At 41.1% G+C, this 19,005-nt stretch overlaps 1 protein-coding gene across 7 annotated transcripts in view; it reads left to right on the top strand.

Annotated features, from left to right (window-relative positions):
- USP28 (ubiquitin specific peptidase 28) overlaps positions 1-19,005 on the top strand; it is a 60,731-nt gene that overhangs the window by 6,685 nt on the left and 35,041 nt on the right. For 6 of the 7 annotated variants that reach the window (XM_025893779.2, XM_073903768.1, XM_025893778.2 and 3 more), the window contains exons 2-3: positions 12,061-12,138; positions 13,176-13,308. In XM_025893779.2, coding sequence (XP_025749564.1) covers positions 12,070-12,138; positions 13,176-13,308 — 202 coding nt within the window. In that variant the 5' untranslated portion in view covers positions 12,061-12,069. Of the gene's footprint in view, positions 1-12,060; positions 12,139-13,173; positions 13,309-13,884; positions 13,993-19,005 lie in introns of those variants that run through there. The other variant, XM_025893782.2, reaches the window with a different exon arrangement.

Raw genomic sequence — 19,005 nt, 5'->3', positions numbered from 1 at the left:
TGCTTTAAGGGATGCTCTCCTTGAACCCACCACAGAGCCACCTTGCGAAGTTAAATTTAGTGTGAGGAAGAAGTAGAAGTTGCCCAGTGATACAGCTAGTAAGTGATCCCACCAAAACCATAGCGCAGGTAGTTTTCTCCCAATCTCTAGACGAGTTTTGTTGGACAGGCAGGTCACAATATTCGACATTTCTATATTGTTTTCATTTTACTAACAAATCCTGAACGTGTTACTTCATTTGATGATCATACTAGTGCCGCCAAAGTTTGTGGTTTACTTTATTTTCCAGATGTGGAAATTGAAGCCCTGGAAAGTTGAGATTTACTCAGAGGCTAACGTGTGGTGGGATCTATGCTACGTAACACCATTCCCACTATCCAGGCTTTCTACATAAAAAGGGAGGTCAAAATACCAGACAGAGAAAGCCAAATTAAAGATCTGCATGAGTAGGCAGGCACACCTGGGTGGCTCTGTGGGTTAAGTGTCCAACTCTTGGTTTTGGCTCAGGTGTCCTGGGATCGAGCCCCACATCGGACTCCGCACTCAGCGGGGAGTCTGCTTGAGGATTCTCTCTTTCCCTCCCCCTCTGCCCACACGAGCATGGTGTCTCTCTCTCTCTCTCAAATAAATAAATAAATAAATAAATAAATCTTTAAAAAAAAAAAAGATCTGAGTACGTGCTGGCAGCATGCTGCATGATGGCTGGTGGTCAGTTTAAACTTAAGTTATCCCAAACAAATATTTTTTCTCTAATACTCTTATCCAGGTTAGTACTTCCCTGCTGTCCTTTTTCTTTTTTGGTGTGTGTGTGTGTGTGTGTGTGTGTGTGTGTGTGTGTGTGTGTATGCATGTGCAAGCACAAATCTCTCTTGATTTCATTCAATTGAAGTGAAATTCACATAATATAAAATTAACCATTTAGTTTTATTTTATTTTTAGAAAGAGCACAAGCGGGGGGGAGGAGCAGAGTCAGAGGGAAAGAGAGAATCTTTTTTTTTTTTTTTAAAGATTTATTTATTTGAGAGAGAGAGAGATTGAGAGAGAGAGAGCATGGGCGGGAGGGAGAGAGAGAATCTTTAGCAGACTCCGTGCTGAGTGCAGAGCCCAATGTAGGGCTTGATCTTACGACCCTGAGATCATGACCTAAGCCAAAACCAAGACTCAGTCACTTAACTGACTGAGCCACCGAGGCGCCCTAGGAAAGAGAATCTTAAGCAGGCTCCACACTTAGCATGGAGCCCAACACGGGGCTCAGTCTCACGACCCTGAGATCATGACCTGAGCGGAAATAAGAGTCAGACGCTTAACTGACTGAGCCATCCAGGTGCCCCCAAATTAACTATTTTAAAGTATCCTGTCCAGTGACACTTAGTATATATATTCACAATATTGTGACCTCTGTGTAGTTGTAAAAACATTTTCAAAACCCCAAAAGAAAACCCATATCCACGAAGCAGTTACTCCCTATTCCTTCCTTTGCCCAGCCTCTGGCAGCACAGATCTGCTGTCTCTCCATTGACTTATTAGGTATTCCATATAAGTGGAATCATACAATATGTGACCTTTTGTGTCTGGCTTCTTTTACTTAGTATAATGTTTTCAAGTTTCATCCAAGTTGTAGCATCTATCAGTACTTCATTCCTTTTAATGACTGAGTAATATTGCACTTTGTATATTTTATCCATTTTTCCTTTGGTGGACATTTGAGTTGTATCCACCTTTTGGCTCTTATGAATAGTGCTGCCATGAACATTCGACATTCGTGTACAAACGTTTGAGTACCTGTTTCCAGCTCTTTTGGGTATATTCCTAGAAGTAGAATTGCTGGGTCATCTGGTAATTCTGTCTTTAACTTTTTGGGGAACTGCCAAATTGTTTTCCACGGCAGGTGCACCATTTTACATTCCCACCAGCAATGCACGAGGGTTTTAATTTCTCCACCTCCATCCTCTCCAAACACTTGTTATTTTCCATTTTTGTTTTGTTTTGTAACAGCTATCCTCATGTGTGTGAAGGGGTATCTCATTATGATTTTGATTTGCATTTTCCAAATGGCTCATGTTGAGCATCTTTTCATATGCTTATTGGCATCTTTGGAGAAATGTCTGTTCAAGTCCTTTGCCCATTTTTGAATTGCATTTGTTTGTCTTTGGTTGTTTGAGTTGTAAGAGTTGTAGTCTGGATACTAGACCTTTATCAGATTTATGATTTGGAAATATTTTCTCCCATCCTGTAGGTTGTCATTTCATTTTCTTGATAATGTTTTTTGATACACAAAAGTTTTTAATTGTGGTGAAGTCCTGCTTATCTATTTTTTTCTGTTGCTCATGCTTTTGGTGCCATATCTAAGAATCCATTGCCAAATCCAAGATCATGAAGATTTGCCTCTGTGTTTTCTAAGAGTTTTGTTGTTTTGGGGCGCCTGGGTGGCTCAGTCATTTAAGCATCTGCCTTAGGCTCAGGTCATGATTCCAGAGTCTGGGGATCGAGCCCCGCATTGGGCTCCCTGCTCAGCGGGAAGCCTGCTTCTCCCTCCCCCTCTGCCCCTCCCCCAGCTCATGCTCTCTTTCCTTCTCTCTCGCTCTCTCAAATAAATAAAATCTTAAAAAAAAAGTTTTGTCATTTTATCTCACATATTTAGGTTACTGATCCATTTTGGGTTAGTTTCTGTGCATTGTAGCGATAGGGGTCCAAGCTGATTCTTTTGCATGTGAATATCTACTTGTCCCAGCATCGTTTTTTTGAAGAGACTATTTTTTCCCCATCAAATGGTCTTGGCACTGTTGTCAGATATTGATCGACCATATATTATAGGTTTTTCTAAATTCTCAATTATAATTCTGTGCAGTATTACACTGGCAGGATTACTGTAGCTTTTTAATTATTTTTGAAATCCAGAAGTGTGAGTCCTCCAACTTTGTTCTTTTTCAATATTGTTTTGGCTGGTCAGGGCTCATTGAAATTCCTTATGAATTTGAGGATCAGCTTTTCCATTTCTGCAAAAATGGCTGTTGGAAATTTGACAGAGATTGCATTGAATTTGTAGGTCACTTTGGGTATAACAATATTCAGTCTTTTGTTATGGTTAATTTTGTGTGTCAGTCGGATTGGGCCCCAAGGTGCCCAGATATTTGGTCAAATGTTATTCTTGGTATGTCTGTAAGGGTGCTTCTAAATAAGATTTGAATTGTAGACTGAGTAAAGCAGATTGCCCTCCCTAATGTCTGTGGGCCTCATGCACTCAATTGAAAACCTGAATAGAACAAAAAGGCTCAGTAAGAGGGAACGTCACCTACCTGACTGTTCAGCTGGGCCATTGGTCTTCTCCTGCCCTCAGCCTGGAACTACATGTCCAGCTCTCCTGGGTTTACACCTTGCCAACTGAAGAGTTGAGGACTTACAGCCTCTGTAATGGCAAGAGCCAATTCATTATAACAAATTACTTCTCCCCTGCCACCCTGACAGGAAACTAGGAATACAGTGTTCATTTACACACACACACAAGCACGCGCGTGCACGCACACATGCATCTGTTGTTCTTTTCCCTGGAGAACCTTGACTAATCCAGTCTTCCAGTCCATCAACCTATCTTTCCATTTATTTAGGTTTCCTTTAGCTTTTTTCTCAGTGTTTCACGCTTTCCAGAGTTCAAGTCTTGGTTAAATTTATTCGTAGATATTTTATTTTTCTGGATACTATTATAAATGGAATTTTTTTTAAATTTCCTTTTTAGATCATACGTTGCTGCTGTATAGGAACAGCTGATTTTTGCGTGTTGATCTTGTATCAACTTCGCGGAATGTGTTTATCAGCTCTAGTAACTCCTGTAGATTCTTTGGGGTTTTATATATCCTGTCATCTGTGAATAGAGATGGTTGTATTTTTTCCTTTCCAATTCAGATGCCTTTTATTTTACTTGCCTAATTGCTCTGGCCAGGACTGCCAGTACACCGTTGAATAGCATTGCTGAAGGTGGGCATCCTTGGCTTTTCCTGATTTTAGGGGGATGGCTTTTGGTCTTTCACTGTTGAGTATGATGCTCACTGTGAGTTTTCATTTTTTTTTTAAATAAAGGCACTTTATCATGTTGAAATTCTCTTCTGTTCCTAGTTTTCTGATTGTTTTCATCATGTAAAGATGTTGAATTTTTGTCAAATGCTTTTCCTACATCAGTCAAGGTGATCAGGTGTTTTTACCCTTCATTCTGGTGGTGTGGTGTTTTACATTGGTTGGTTTTCTTGCTGGTGTCCTTTTATGTCCTTGCCAGCAGCATTCTCTCAGGCATCCAGTTTCAAATATTTGACTACGCTTCATTTTTCCATTCTCTGAGATGTTCACTGTGTGTCCTACCTTTTCAGTTCTCCTCTCGGCACCCTCCCTGTCTCATCACACTTGTGTATTCGGTACTCAGTTCTACCTCATGGTTAAGCTTTCTTTCCCTAGTCTTCTCTCCCTTTGAACTAGCTGTTCACATATGCTAGATTAAACCCCTTAAAGCACCCTTATTTTCCCTCATATTTATGCCCTGCTGAAGGACCTGTGATGATTTTCCATTGTTCATCAGATCAAGTCCAAACTCTTGCTGACATTTAGAACCTTTCCTAATCCAGTCCCACACCACCACTCACGTCCCGCTTATTTATCACAAATAGAAACTGCACACTGAGTCCCACCTAATAATAACTTTTAATTTTACCGTTAGATTTGTAACACAGTAAGCACGTAAGTTTGGTTTCCTATATCTTTGCCCTTATTTTCCTGGTTTCTCAACCTTCGTGATATATTGCTAAAAATGGCATTTTCTCTAATTTGTGAAGATGCATTCCATATGTCCTTATTGTAAAAGCTTCCCACACTCCTTTCTTGTATTTGACTGGGGCATGCATTCAAAGAAGTGAGAAAGTATTGTCTTAAGGTGTTCGACAGTATGAAAAAAGCAAGTTGCTGGACACGATGTTCAGTATGAAAAGACATACTCATGTGCATAGGCCACTTCTGGAAAGATATATCGGAAATTATTAATAGTGGTTACTCCTGGGAAGTGGGACTGGGCTGGACAGAAGAGAGAAATTCCTTTTCACTCTATCCTTTTGTGCTATTGGAATTGCTTCGTGCATTTGAAAAAAAGAGGAGAAACAATGATTAATTCCTTTTTTCTCCTGGCTTTTAATTCCAGTTTCAACCTCTTCTACGCTATATGAGTGGCTACATCTTAAAAACTTTTAATGCCTTTTAGAAACTTTGGGCCATGGGCACCTGGGTGGCTCAGTTAAGTGTCTGCCTTCGGCTCAGGTCATGGTCCCAGGGTCCTGGGATCGAGTCTCGCATCGGGCTCCCTGCTCCGCGGGAAGCCTGCTTCTCCCTCTCCCACTCCCCCTGCTTGTGTTCCCTCTCTCGCTGTGTCTCTCTCTGTCAAATAAATAAAATCTTAAAAAAAAAAAAAAACATCTTTGGGCCAGTTGATGAACTGAAACAGTCCTTTTCACCATGTTACCTACTTTTCATGTCATTGCAGTATGTTATCAAGTAGCCCTATTTCAGCGGGTTTAGTTTTACCCACCAAAAACTGCTGTCATTTTTAGGAAGTCCTATCCTTATGTCATGTTGTGAGTAAATCGGAGTTGTTGGAATAAACATGGATTTGTTCCTGGAAGGAAAACCGAGAAAGCACGAGGGACTTCCTTGGCCAGGTCCTTGTTTTGTGGAAGGTGGGAGGGTCCGTGTCAGTCTCTGAATGCATTTAAGACCCTGATGTCCAGACTGGATTTCTGGAGTTGCTGCTATATATTTTCTTTGATTCCTAAAGCTTTTCTTTTGCTTTCCTTGGGTACTTAAGTTTTGTTTTAAAATTGGAAAAGCCAATCTTTAATTTTGGAGGGAATTCTATTGACAAAGAACTTTGGTACGTCTTTGGAGTAAAAGAACATTTATCAGCTATTCACTTAGTTTCAAATTTAGAAATATCTTTGGAAGAATAGACAGTTGAGATCTGGAAATGTGTGTGTCAGAATGATAATAGCGTCCCTGTTTGAAGGAATGGAATAGTCCAGAAAGCTCCTCACCGTGATGCTAAACTGGGTATTTTAAAGATAAAACTCTTAATTAGTAATCTCACAAATATGCCTCATCTGATCAAAGAGAGTTTGATTTTAGTTGCGGTAGGATTCGACCAGTTAGTGTTTATTATAAAAACTCGATACCTTAATGTTTTTGTTATGTGACTTGTCCTGTTCACGGCTTACTATGTGATGAATGATTGTCTTTGCTTTAAGAGAAGGGGACTGGATTGGACCAAAATCACCGAGGAGCTGAGGTCAGAAAGCTTGAGTTTCTTCTTTCTAGAGATTTGTGTGTACCTGTCTTTCTTCACTGCCTCTGGGCAAGGAAAAAAGAGTCCTTTTTGTTTTATGAAAACAATGTGAATTTCACCAAGGAAATGCAAACCTGTTGGCTCTTGCCGGTTATTTGGCTTCATTAAGCCTGGAGCTCAGGCTTTGTCTTGTCTCATGTTGGGTGTGTACTGTGTATATATAGCCTCGTAGTTAGGGTGAAATTAATATTTAAGTCAGCTTCTCATCAAGTACCCGGAAAAACTGCGTTAGTAATACAGTAGGACTCTAATAAGCTTAATATGTCTGTTACTGTAAAACTAATACTTCGTATAGAGCACTTTTTAAGATTTGGGTTGAGGGGACTACAGAGAACATAGGTTTGGCTAAACATTCATGAGAGTGAGTCGTGTTATAGCAGCTGTTTGTGTGTGTCATAGCATGGCTTAATCCTTGTGAAATTTACTCAGGCTTGTAATAGTTACTTTTTGATTTCTCTTTTTGAAAAAAAGATTTTATTTATTTATTTGAGAGGGGAGAGAGAGAGAATGAGCGTGCGCATGCATGCTAGCAGGGGGAGGGGGGCAGAGGGAGAGAGAATGCCAAGCAGACTCCAAGCTGAGTGCAGAGCCCGAGGCAGGGCTCCATCTCACGACCCTGAGATCATGACCCGAGCCAAAATCAGGAGTCGACGCTTCACTGCCTGAGCCACCCGGGTGCCCCTGATTTCTTTTAATTCAAGACATTTGGTGACAGAATAGGTTTTGTAAGCTCCAGTTTCCTGATCTGCACAATGAAGGTGATGATTCCCACCTTTTAGGGTTGTTACAAGGATTGCAAGCACGCGGGGGCGACAAAGGTTCCTGTTACAAAGAGGGTGTTTATGTGTTCGTCCCACCTGTTGCCAGAACTGTCCCTCAGATTAGGTAGTATGTTGTATGATTCTTGCCTTTACGTGGGCAAGAATTTCACATTTGAAACAGAGAACCACATGATGAGAAATGCCAGGTAAAGACGGGGAAGTCCCTTTCATTCACAAGCTCATTGATTCCCTCAATATGGGAGATTAGAAAGGGAGAGAATAGTGCGGACCAGAGTTCTTGGGGACAACTTTGAGGAGGAGGTAAAATGAATGTAGCCCTTGACTGTAGGTTGCCAGAATGTAGGAGGCATTCCTGGAGGTAATGAAAGTAACACTTGGGGCGCCTGGGTGGCTCAGTTGGGTAGGCGACTGCCTTCGGCTCAGGTCATGATCCTGGAGTCCCGGGATCGAGTCCCGCGTCAGGCTCCCTGCTTAGCGGGGAGTCTGCTTCTCCCTCTGACCCTCTTCCCTCTCGTGCTCTCTCTCATTCTCTCTCTCTCTCTAATAAATAAATAAAATCTTAAAAAAAAAAAAGAAAGTAACACTTGAAGGCATGAGAGAGGATGCATTTGTGAGGTAGAGAACCAGTGGGAGAAAAGATTGAGCAGGTTAAATGTAGAATCAGATAATTCTTTGAATAGCAAGATCAGGAGTTTGGATTTGAATTAACAGGTAGAGTATTATTCTTGGAGTTGTACAAAATGATCTTACATAGTTGTCATCTGCGCCCAGTAGCTTTTAAAAAAGGGAAACCAAGTTTATTTTCTTTCCCTGTGTGTACTGTTCTAGATGTGTCAGTATTTCACTGCTTATCTATTACAAAGTGGAGAAAGGGGAGTGGAGCTTGAATCCATGGCCAGATATAACGATTGGTGAATTGTTTAACACTTGAATACCATATTTCATTGACTCATATTTGTTTGGCATCCTGAGGTCTCTGAAATTGAGATGCTCCTTACATTTACTATCTCCAAGTAGCAGAGGTGATGTACTTAATCACTGTCTGCACATGTATGGGCTTGGTCAGAGCTGTTCCTACTGCCATGACAGTTGAGTTATATGTACTGTTGGTACCACATGTTAGTTTACTCTTCGCTTTAGAAGATCACACTGTGTGGGCGCCTGGGTGGCTCAGTTGGTTAAGCGACTGCCTTCGGCTCAGGTCATGATCCCGGGGTTCCGGGATCAAGTCCCACATCAGGCTCCCTGCTCAGCAGGGAGTCTGCTTCTCCCTCTGACCCTCCTCTCTCTCATGCTGTCTCTCATTCTCTCTCTCAAATAAATAAATAAAATCTTTAAAAAAAAAATAGAAGATCACACTGTGATTCAATGCTTAAGTGGGAAAAAAACTGGATGAAGAAAGGCATAGAAACAGAACAGCAGGGTATAAATTTGATTTTATGTGAGGCAAAATATCTGTCACTGGAGGAATGAGCAGTTTCATATTTTCTTGCAAAGCTACAATCAAGTGTTTTATGGGACCTAAGAAAGGAAGATAGCCTAGGTATATTAGGTTTTGTCACTGAGAAACATGCAGAAGAACTGCTTGTCACATGCCGGGCAGTGCACCTGGAAACAGGGAAACCTGCTATAGTTCTCAACATAAATAAGGCATTTTAGAGCTGCCGGAAGCTGGTGTGACCAATTCATGTGTCTCCTAGGACCGTCGTGAAGGCATCCTATCCTAGCTTAAGTGGGCAACCGTGTTTCTCCTTAGTGGCGCATAAAATAAGTGTGCTTCTCATAACGAATGGCACCTTAGATTCAGTCAGAAATAGCATTTACCTCCGATACAGCCCTTTCCTGACAGTGACTGCTTTGGAGCTGACTGTACCATGACGTGATCAGTCGTGATTGTGATGACAGGGATCTTGGGAAGCTGCAGAGACCCAGGTCACAATACAGGTGCAAAATAATTGCCTGGTTTTGCACGAAATAGGTGTTCTTGCCTGTTTTCCTGGTCTTCTCAGTTACAGCTCAGCATAGAGTGCAGACTCTGGAGGCAGGCGGCCCTTTACTAGCAATAACCTTGTGTAAGCACCGTGACCTCCCCGTGCCTGCTGTCTGTCACACGGGCCTAGCACCTATCCCAGCTTTGTTACGAAGGCGAAATTAGTTAAACTAGTTAATACAAATGAAGTGTTTATAACAACACCTGGCTGAAAGCAAGCAGCGTATGTTAGCTGCTATTTTTGGCATTATTTTCTGTGAACCCTAAGTGTCAGTTGGTACACAGAGTAGTTTGAGGTGAAGGTATGATTGTCAATCCTGTTGCTACCTTGTTGGTTCCAGTTTAGGGCTAATATCGCTGCTCACTTCCTCCTCCCAATTATAGACAGTCCCTGACTTACGATGGTGTAGAAGTGATACACATTCAGTAGAAACCATACCCTGCATTTAAAATTTTGATCTTTTTCCCAGGCTAGCACTGTGCGACATGCTCCTCTCTGGTGACGCTGGGCAGGGCCAGTCAGCCACTCGATCTTGAGGGTCAGCAACCATTACACTTACAACCCTTCTGCACCCCTACAACCATTCCGGTTTTCACTTTCAGAACAGTACATCCCATGAGATGCTCAACACTTTATTATAAAATGGGCTTTGTGTTGGATGCCTTTCTCCCACTGCAGGCTAATGTAAGTGTTCTGAGCACATCTAAGGTCAGCTAGGTGAGCTATGACGTTTTGGAGCTTAGGTGTATTAAGTGCATTTTCCACTTAATGATATTTTCAGCTTACAGTGGGTCTACTGGCATGTGACCCCACCATAACATTGAGGAAGGTCTGTATTATCCTGCCCTTTTGGGGGCATATTGATTTTGATTTTTTAGACTATTGCGTATGATTGAGATATATAGATTCACACACCTTTATACAATAAAATAAAATAGAATTAGAATTCGTTTGGAGAAGAAAAACCTTGTTTTTATTGTTTGTTTTTTAAAGTTTGTTTTTATTCTTTTTAGAGAGAGTGTGCACAGAGGGAGAGTCTCAGGTCCGTACTGAGCGCAAAACATGACTTGAGGCTCGATCTCACGACCCTGAGATCATGACCTGAGCTGAAATCAAGAGTGGGATGCTTAACTGACTGAGCCACCCTGGTGCCCCCCTAAAAAACCTTTTTAATACATTATCTAAAAATCCATGCTTGTGTTTCCAGCATTAGCCAAGACTAAATCTGGACACCTTTTAGTCTGATAGCACTCTCCCAGTATACAGGCAATGACTGCCTTTGACAAGACTCATAGCCGCCAAGACTGCTGGTCTCAGCAGGGTCGGGTTCCATTTCTAGCCTATGACCGTGGCCCATGACTAGAGCAGCAAGGCTGTTGATGCTTTTCTGAGCACTGTGCAGGGCTGTTTCAGTTAGTTATTTCTAGTTGTGTGATATTTAAGTGTTGCATTGGTCCCTCAGCTGTTGAAAAACATAGGATACTATTTCTGTTACAGCTGACAGTGAACATAGACTGCCTCTTGGAGACGTATTACTAACTGAAGGATAGTTGATGGGAATCATCAAGTATTGAATTGAGGCTTAATTCTAGAATAACCTTAGGAATGATTCCCTCTCGCTGAATTAAATTTGAACTATTTCGTTTTCTTTCTTTTTTTTTTTTTTTTAAGATTTTATTTATCTATTTGAGAGCGAGAGCACAAGCAGAGGGAGAGGGAGAAGCAGGCTCCCCACCGAGTAGGGAGTACAATGTGGGGCTCCATCCCAGGACCCCGAGATCATGACCTGAGCTGAAGGCAGATGCTTTAACTCACTGGTTCGTGAGTTAAGCTAGTTCAGGCGCCCCTGAACTATTTCGTTTTCAATAATCATCTAAAAGAATTGAGCCAACCAGTTCTTTATATTGAACTTGCTTATAAAAATTAGGTGTTTTGTGTCATCTTTTGTCTTTGTGAAAACAAGGTAAAACGTTCCAGTGAAGATTTGAAAGGTGCAAAGGGGTTATAAACTGAGCTTGTGGTGGCTGAAAGATAAGATAGGTTTTTCCATGATTTCGATTAATGACGGGAAAGCATTCCACAGTTTATTCCCTCTGGGATTTTATGTATAATTCAGAAAATCTTAGTTTTGTCTATACTTCTTCTTAAGCAATCAAACCTGTAGTTTTAAATATGATGTTGGTGGTATCATTTGTTAATTACGTGATTAGAAATTTATTGTCAGTGAAAAATGACACACAAAAAAGGCATGTGCAGTGAAGCTTAAAATAGCACATCTTCACATCCATGCAAATTCCCTGGACTCCTTATATGACCTAGTTATGTATTACTCACAGAAAGAAAAACCTCAGGCACTTTCAGCTACTCCGAGAGCTAGATATTACATTTAAGTGTTTTATATACTTAGTAGTTTTATTGTTTACTCATAATTTTTCCACAAGTGCCAAAAGCATTTTTCATGATTAAGCTTTTAAAAGAGTAAAAATTTGGCATTTTTATTTTATCTTATTTTATTTATTTATTTTTAAAGATTTTATTTATTTGTTTATTTCTAAGAGCACAGAACCGCCGTTAGGGGGTTGGGGGGGAGAGGGAGAGAGAATCCCAAGCAGACTGCGCCGAGTGTGGAGCCTGACATGGGGCTTGATCCCATGACCCCGAGATCGTGACCCAAGCTGAAACCAAGAGCCAGAGGCTTAACCAACTGAGCCACTCAGGTGCCCCAAGATTTGGCATTTTAGCATGTGTCTGACAGTCAGTACCTTCTTGTTTGGAGCTTTCCGATTCCTTAAAGTAAAATACACAAGTCTCAAACATGATTATCCAGGTTACTTGTACTTAAATTCTTTAAACGTATCCAGCTTTACTTTATGACTGACCTGTCTATGTTTTTTGTTTGTTTGTTTCTCAAATATAGAGCTGCCAAATGCTGTTAAACCAACTAAGAGAAATCACAGGCATTCAGGACCCTTCCTTTCTTCATGAAGCTCTGAAGGTTAGTTTCAGGCCACTGTTAGTCAACAGGCTTTAAAACAGTTGTCCATATCATAGTTATCTTGGGTCAAGCTGTTTTTATGCCAAAATGAAAGTGCACATAGGGACAGGAGCTCTATCAGTCAGATGACCCAGTATCATCAATGGCCCAATAAGGTGGGGGAGAAGTTGGGGATGGGGAGCGACTCAACTGGGGGGCACCCTGCAGGGCAGAAGAGATTTAAGAAATGCATCAGCCAATTGCATTGTGTAGCCTTTATATGGATCCTGACTCAAACACACACACTAAAAAATCTTTGAGTTAGGCAGGTTTGAGCTGGTGATTTGATATTAAAACACTTGTTACTATTAAGGTGTGATAATAACATTGTAGGTTATATTTTTGAAAAGATATGTTCTGATGTACTGATAAGATGCTTAGGATTTGTTTGAAAATGTCTGGGAGAGGTTAGGCGGAATAGGTAAGTTTGAGCCTGACTTGTTATTTGTTGAAGGTGAGTGGTGGCTGCCTGGGGTTCAGCTATACATTCCCTTTGCCTCTCCCGTTGTATATGTTAGAAAGTTTTCCGACTAAAAAGTTAAAAACAAATAGAAATGTGATCACCACTACAGGTTATGGTAACTGCTTGTCATGTTTGCTGTAGGGGCCGACTTCATTTAGAATCTCTGTTTTCATGGCCAGCCCCCTCTTGACACACCATGCCTTAGCTAGCGTGTGAAATTGGAGTAGTAGCAGCCAGAGCTACTGAGACCAGATCTCAGCAAGATTTCATTCTTGTTTGCATGGGGTGGGAAATCGGAACGTGGCGGCTCCCCTCCTGTAAACCAGGAGTTTGATAGATGCTTTGAGCATGGTGCACTCACTGTCCTCCACCATACTGTCTTTCTTCTACTTCCTACCCTAGAATTATGGCCTGACTTACTCAGAATGTCGCTGGGGGAGTGAGGAGTTAAACCAAAAAACTAATTCACTATTTTAAATGCTGTGATGCTTTACTTTTGAAATGTCTGGGGTTGTTTGTTTTTTTTTTTCCTTAGGCCAGTAATGGTGACATTACCCAGGCAGTCAGCCTTCTCACCGAGGAAAGAGTTAAAGAGCCCAGTCAAGACACTGTTGCTACAGAACCATCTGAAGTAGAGGGCAGCGCTGCCAACAAAGAAGTTTTAGCAAGTAAGTATATGCTGTCTTGGTCCTGCTGTGAACTAGCGGAAAATACGTGAGTTTCCTATCGATCACATCAACCCTTTTGGAATAGTGCTAATCATAGCTAATTATTAAACCATCACTATGTGCCAGGCCTAATTCTAAGCAATTACATGAATTTATTCATTCATTCATTCTGCATTTATTTAATGAGCACCTACTATGTGCCAAGCACTCTTTTAAACACTGGAAATACAGAATCCTTGCCTTCATCTAGCTTACATTCTCGTGGGGGAGATCACTAAATCAATGAGGAAATTATATGGCATGTTAGAATGATAAGTACCATAGAGAAAAGTAAAGGATGGAATGAAAGAAATGAAAAAAGTAGCGGCGGGGATTGGATTTTTACTAGCGGGGCCTTCTGAGAAGGTGAAAGGGAGCTGAAGGAGTCAGTGAGGTCTTAAGACAGGGATGTACGCCACCTGCTCAAGGACAGCAAGGAGGCTGGAGCTGAGGCTTTAGTGGGTGAGAGGTGAGGCCGTGGAGGGACCAGGAGGCAGGTCCTGCAGAGACTTATTGCGTGCTTGGCTTTTCCTCTAGCTAGAGACTAGCCAGCGGAGAGCTTGGAGCAGAGGAATGACGTCCACCTGTTTCCATTTCCTAAAGGTCATTCGGACGGCTCTGTTGAGAACAGAATTGCAGGGGCAGGTAATGAGCATGGGTCAGAGCAGGGAGCCCTGGACAGTCAGGACACTTTGCAGGGTCTGGCGGTGTGGGCTAGCGGGTAGTGGTGGGAGGGTGAGGAGTAACTGCTGAGTGGGATTTTCTTACGAGATAAGGGATGTGAAAGAGGGAGGACTTAAAGGCAGCTCCAGGTTTTTTCCTAAGCAGCAAAAATGCTGTAGTTGCACTAAGCACCCTGGGAATGGCTGCCGCTAGAGCAGATCTGGGTGTCAGATGAAGGAAATGCTGAGTTTGAGGCACGTGCTAGACATCAGGTGGAGTGTCGCAAAGGCAGTGAGGATCCAAGCATGTGACTCGGGGAGAGATCCGGCTGCAGAGAGAGAAAACTTGGAATCGTAAACCTGTGAATGGGATGTGAAGTTAGGGGACCAGGTGAGCTTTCCAAGGGGTTGGGGTGCACGGAAGGGAAGAGGTTCAGTGACTGAGCGGTGGATACACCCAGTGCTTAGAGGCCGGGGCAGGTGAACAATGTCCAGGGACATTGGAAGAAGATCAGGAGAGCTGGGAGAATGGGACTCTGGAAGCCAAGGAGGCTTCCTGGAAGAGGAAGCCATCAGCTAGGGCAGATGGACTTAATGGATATTTGGACTTTTTGCAGTTTTGAGTTTTTCTGAATAATGATGTTATGAATATTCATATCCTTGTATATCTCTTTCAGTACAATAATGACTCTTCAGTAAATGTTTTTCTTTTTTTAGAGAGCACGTGCGTGTGCATGCGCCTGCACCGGGGGGAGGGGCAGAAGGAGAGAGAGAGGGAGAGAGAGAGAGAATCCCAAGCAGACTCTGTGCTGAGTGTAGCACCTGATGGGGGGCTCGATCTCACAACCCTGAGATCATGACCTGAGCCAAAATCAAGAGTTAGACGCTTAACCAACTGTGTCACTCAGGTGCCCCAACGTTTTTCTTTTTAAAATTCATTCCTGTTGAAGGTTATAAATGGTTCCTTTATTTTGACTGGTGTATAGTATTTCATGGTCTGAATATACCACAGTTTATGTATTTGTTTATTGACTTGGGTTTGTTTCCATTTTTATTTTTTATTTTTTTGCTATTATAAAAAAGGCTGCTGTGAGTTGTTTGATTTGTGTTTCTATTACGTGTATGCAAGAGTTTCTTTAGTGTATATACCTAGGAGTGTAATTGGTAGGTGGTAAAATATGCTCGTCTTCAGTTTTATAGGCAATATTCTCCAAAATGATTTTTTAACTATTTATTAAATTCCCAGTCACAGGATTTGGGGATAACTGTTGCTCTCAAACTTGTTAGATTATAAAATTGTTGCCCATATTTTTGACAAAAAATATCAAAATATCTTGTTTTCAATGAGAATTTTTTTACATTGGTAATGAGATTGAACATCTTTTTCTTTTTGACCATTCATGTTTCCTTGTAAGTGAAATTTCTCTTTATGTCTTCTGCCTCAATTTTTCTGTTTGTTTGCTTTTTTCTGATTGATTCTTGATATCATCTTATTGATAATAAGCTTATTCTTGATACATCTCTTGATACTGACCTTATATATATTTGATATTAACCCACTCTTTTGGCTTTGTGTGTTGCAGACATCTTTTCCCTATTGGTGACTTGTGTTTTCACACTATGGTGATGAACTAAATAGCTAAATTTTATTGTAGTTGCATTTATTGGTCTTTTTCTGTGATTTGTGTTTTTTGTTTAAGAACTCCTTCTATACCTTAAAGTCATAGGATTTTAAAATCCTGATGTTTTGCTTTTCACATTCTTTAATTCATCTGAAGTGGATTTTGGGGGAAGGGGCAAGGCATAAGGTAAGGATACAGTTGGATTCCTTGCCACCCTCCGGCCAGATACAGCTACACAGTTATCCTAGTATTAAAGGATACTTTTATTAAAAAGGCTTTACTTACCCACTGATCTGCAGTATCAGCTCTGTGTTATATTGGATTTTCATGTTTCCCATTCTATTTCACTAAGTATCTGTTTTTAATTCTTTAGGATATATACCCATGAGTGGAATTACTGGGCCGTGTGTTTAACTTTCTTGGTTTTTTTTTGTTTTGTTTGTTGTGGTTTTTTTAGATTTTATTTATATATTTGAGAGAGAGAACACATGCGTGCTTGTGTACAAGTTGGGGGGGGGGAGGAGCAGAGGGAGAGGGAGAAGTAGACACCCCACTGAGCAGGGAGCCCAATGTGGGGCTCCATACAAGGACCCTGGGATCATGACCTGAGCCAAAGACAGATGCTTAACTGACTGAGCCACCCAGGCACCTCTAACTTTCTTGTTTTAATATTTCTAAAAGAGGACTGTTTTCATAGCTGCAGCATTATCACGTTTTAAAAATTAATAATTCCTTAATTTCAAACACCAGGGTAGAAGTCTCCCTGATCATCTCATTAACAATATATTTGCATTCGGTTTGTGAACATAATGATCCAGATGACATTAAAACATTGAATATATTTGAATGTCTTTTAAGACACTCTTTACGGGCGCCTGGGTGGTTCAGTTGGTTAAGCGTCTGCCTTCAGCTCGGGTCATGATCCCAGGGTCCTGGGATCGAGCCCCGTGTCGGGCTCCCTGCTCAGTGGGGAGTCTGCTTCTCCCTCTCTCTCTGCCCCTTCTCCGCTCGTGCTCTCTCTCGCTCACTCTCTTTCTTAAAAAAAAAAAAGATAAGACACTCTTTATTTCCCCCTCTCTTTTTTTCTTGCAACTTTAAGGTCCAAAGCAATCAAGTCCTTTGTTCTCTCAGATTTCACATGTCCTGAAATTTGCTGATTTCATTCCTGTGGTATCTTTCAGTGGATTTTTCGGTCCCCTGTCTTTCCTAGAGACTTAGGTGCTTAATTGGCACGACTGTGTCACAGGTAGGGCCGTGTGTACAGTGTATCTTCTTTTTTGTCATATCCAAGAAGCAGGGAACATCCCATTGCCCTCTTTGTGTGTCATTAAAATTGTTAGTGTGTTCAGAATACTATCAGCTTGATGCATTTATTATATAATCCCCCACCTAGTGTTTCCTGCAGCCATGGGTGAGTGTTGCTGTCATTCTTTTATTTTATTGGAGATTTCATAATTTATTAGTTGGGATTCTGTTTTTCTTAGTTGATAACAACACATAACATAAAATTTACCATCTTAACCATTTTTAAATGTGCAGTTCAGGAGTGTTAAATATGTTCGTCTTGTCATGAAACAGATCTCCAGAACTTTCTCATCTTGCAAAACTGAAGTCTGTATCCACTCAACAATAATTCCGCATCCCCCCTCCCTTCGGCTCCCAGCAGCCACCATCCTACTTTGTATGATTTTGACTGCTCTGAGGACCTCCTTTAAGTGGAATCCCACAGTATTTGTCCTTTTGTGACTAGCGTACTTCACGCAGCGTAATGTCCTCAAGGTTCGTATTGTAGCACGTATCAGAATTTCCTTCCTATTTAAGGCTGAGTCATACTCTTGTATCTAGATACCACATGTTGTTTACCCATTTATTCATCGGCTGATATTTGGGCTGCTTTCACTGATTGGCTGTCGTGAAGGGTGCTTCTGTGAACATGGATGGTGCAAATAGCTCTTCGAGACCCTGCTTTCAGTTCTTTTGGATGCATGCCCAGAAGTGAGATGGCTGGCTCAGATGGTCGGTCTATTTTTATTTCTTTGACAAACCTCTGTACTGTTTTCCATAGTGGTTGCTGCACCATTTTACAGTCTCACCAATGGTGCATCAGCGGTCCACAAGTCTCACCACATCTTCACCAACACTTGTTATTGTTTGTGTGTGTGTTTTTTTTAATAGTCATCCTGATGAGTTTGAGGTGATACCTCATTGTGGTTGTGATTTGCAGTTTCTTTGATGATTAGTGATGCTGAACCTCTTTTTATATGCTTGCAGGCCATTTGTGTGTCATCTTTGGAGAAATGTCTATTCGAGTCCCTTACCTATTTTTTAATTGGGTTATTTTATATTTTGTTACTGAGTTGCAAGAATTCTTTATGGATTCTAGATATTAACCCTTTTATCATGTATATGTTGGCAAATGTTTTCTCCCATTCTCTAGGTTGCCTTTTTATTCTATTGACTCTATCCTTTCATGCACAAAAAAGTTTTTTTAAATTTTGATTGAGTCCCTTTTGTCAATTTTTATTTTTGTTCCCAGTGCTTTTGGTGTCATATCTAAGGAATCATTATTAAGTCCAATTGTCCTGAAGCTTTGTATATTTATCCTTTAAAAAAAAAAAAAATTATTTATTTATTTGTGGGGGAGGGGCACAAGCAAGGGGAGTGGCAGGCAGAGGAGAAGCAGGCTCCCTGCTGAGCAAGGATCCCAATGCTAGTCTCAATCCCAGGACTCTGGGATCATGACCTGAGCCAAAGGCAAACGCTTCCAGTTGAGCCACCCAGACATACCTTTATGTTTAACTTTTTGAAGGACTGCCAAACTCAGTTCTTCAAACTTCCACAGCAGCTGTGTCATTTTGTATTCTCACCAAGAACACACAAGGGTTCCAATGTCTCCAAATCCTCATCGACATTTGGTATTTTCCTGGTTTGCTTTTTGTTTTTGATAATAGCTATCATAATGGGTTCAGAATGATATCTCATTGTGCTTTTGATTTGCATTTCCTTAATGGCTAATGATATTGAGCATCTTTACATGTACTTACTGGCCGTTCGTATATCTTCTTTGGAGAAATGTCTATTCAGATTCTTTGCCCGTTTTTAATATTGGGCTATTTGTTCTTTTCATTATTCTCTTGCAGGAGTTTTTAAAACATATTCCATATATGTAGGTGTCTTAGCACATACATGATTTGTGAAAAATTTTTCCCCCTTTCCACTTTCTCGTTGGTGTCCTTTGACCGAAACCAAGAGTCAGACGCTTAACCTACAGAGCCACCCAGGTTCCCCCAGTTTCTTTTATTTTCTTATTGAATTGGCCAGAATATTCAGAACCATGGTGAATAAAAGCCCTGATGGTAGATATTTTTGTCTTA

The sequence above is a fragment of the Callorhinus ursinus genome, unplaced genomic scaffold (genome assembly GCF_003265705.2).
Source record: "Callorhinus ursinus isolate GAN/ISIS: 27379988/994484 unplaced genomic scaffold, GSC_fseal_2.0 scaffold19, whole genome shotgun sequence".
NCBI lineage: Eukaryota > Metazoa > Chordata > Mammalia > Carnivora > Otariidae > Callorhinus > Callorhinus ursinus.
This window is presented reverse-complemented; position numbering and strand designations above follow the sequence as displayed.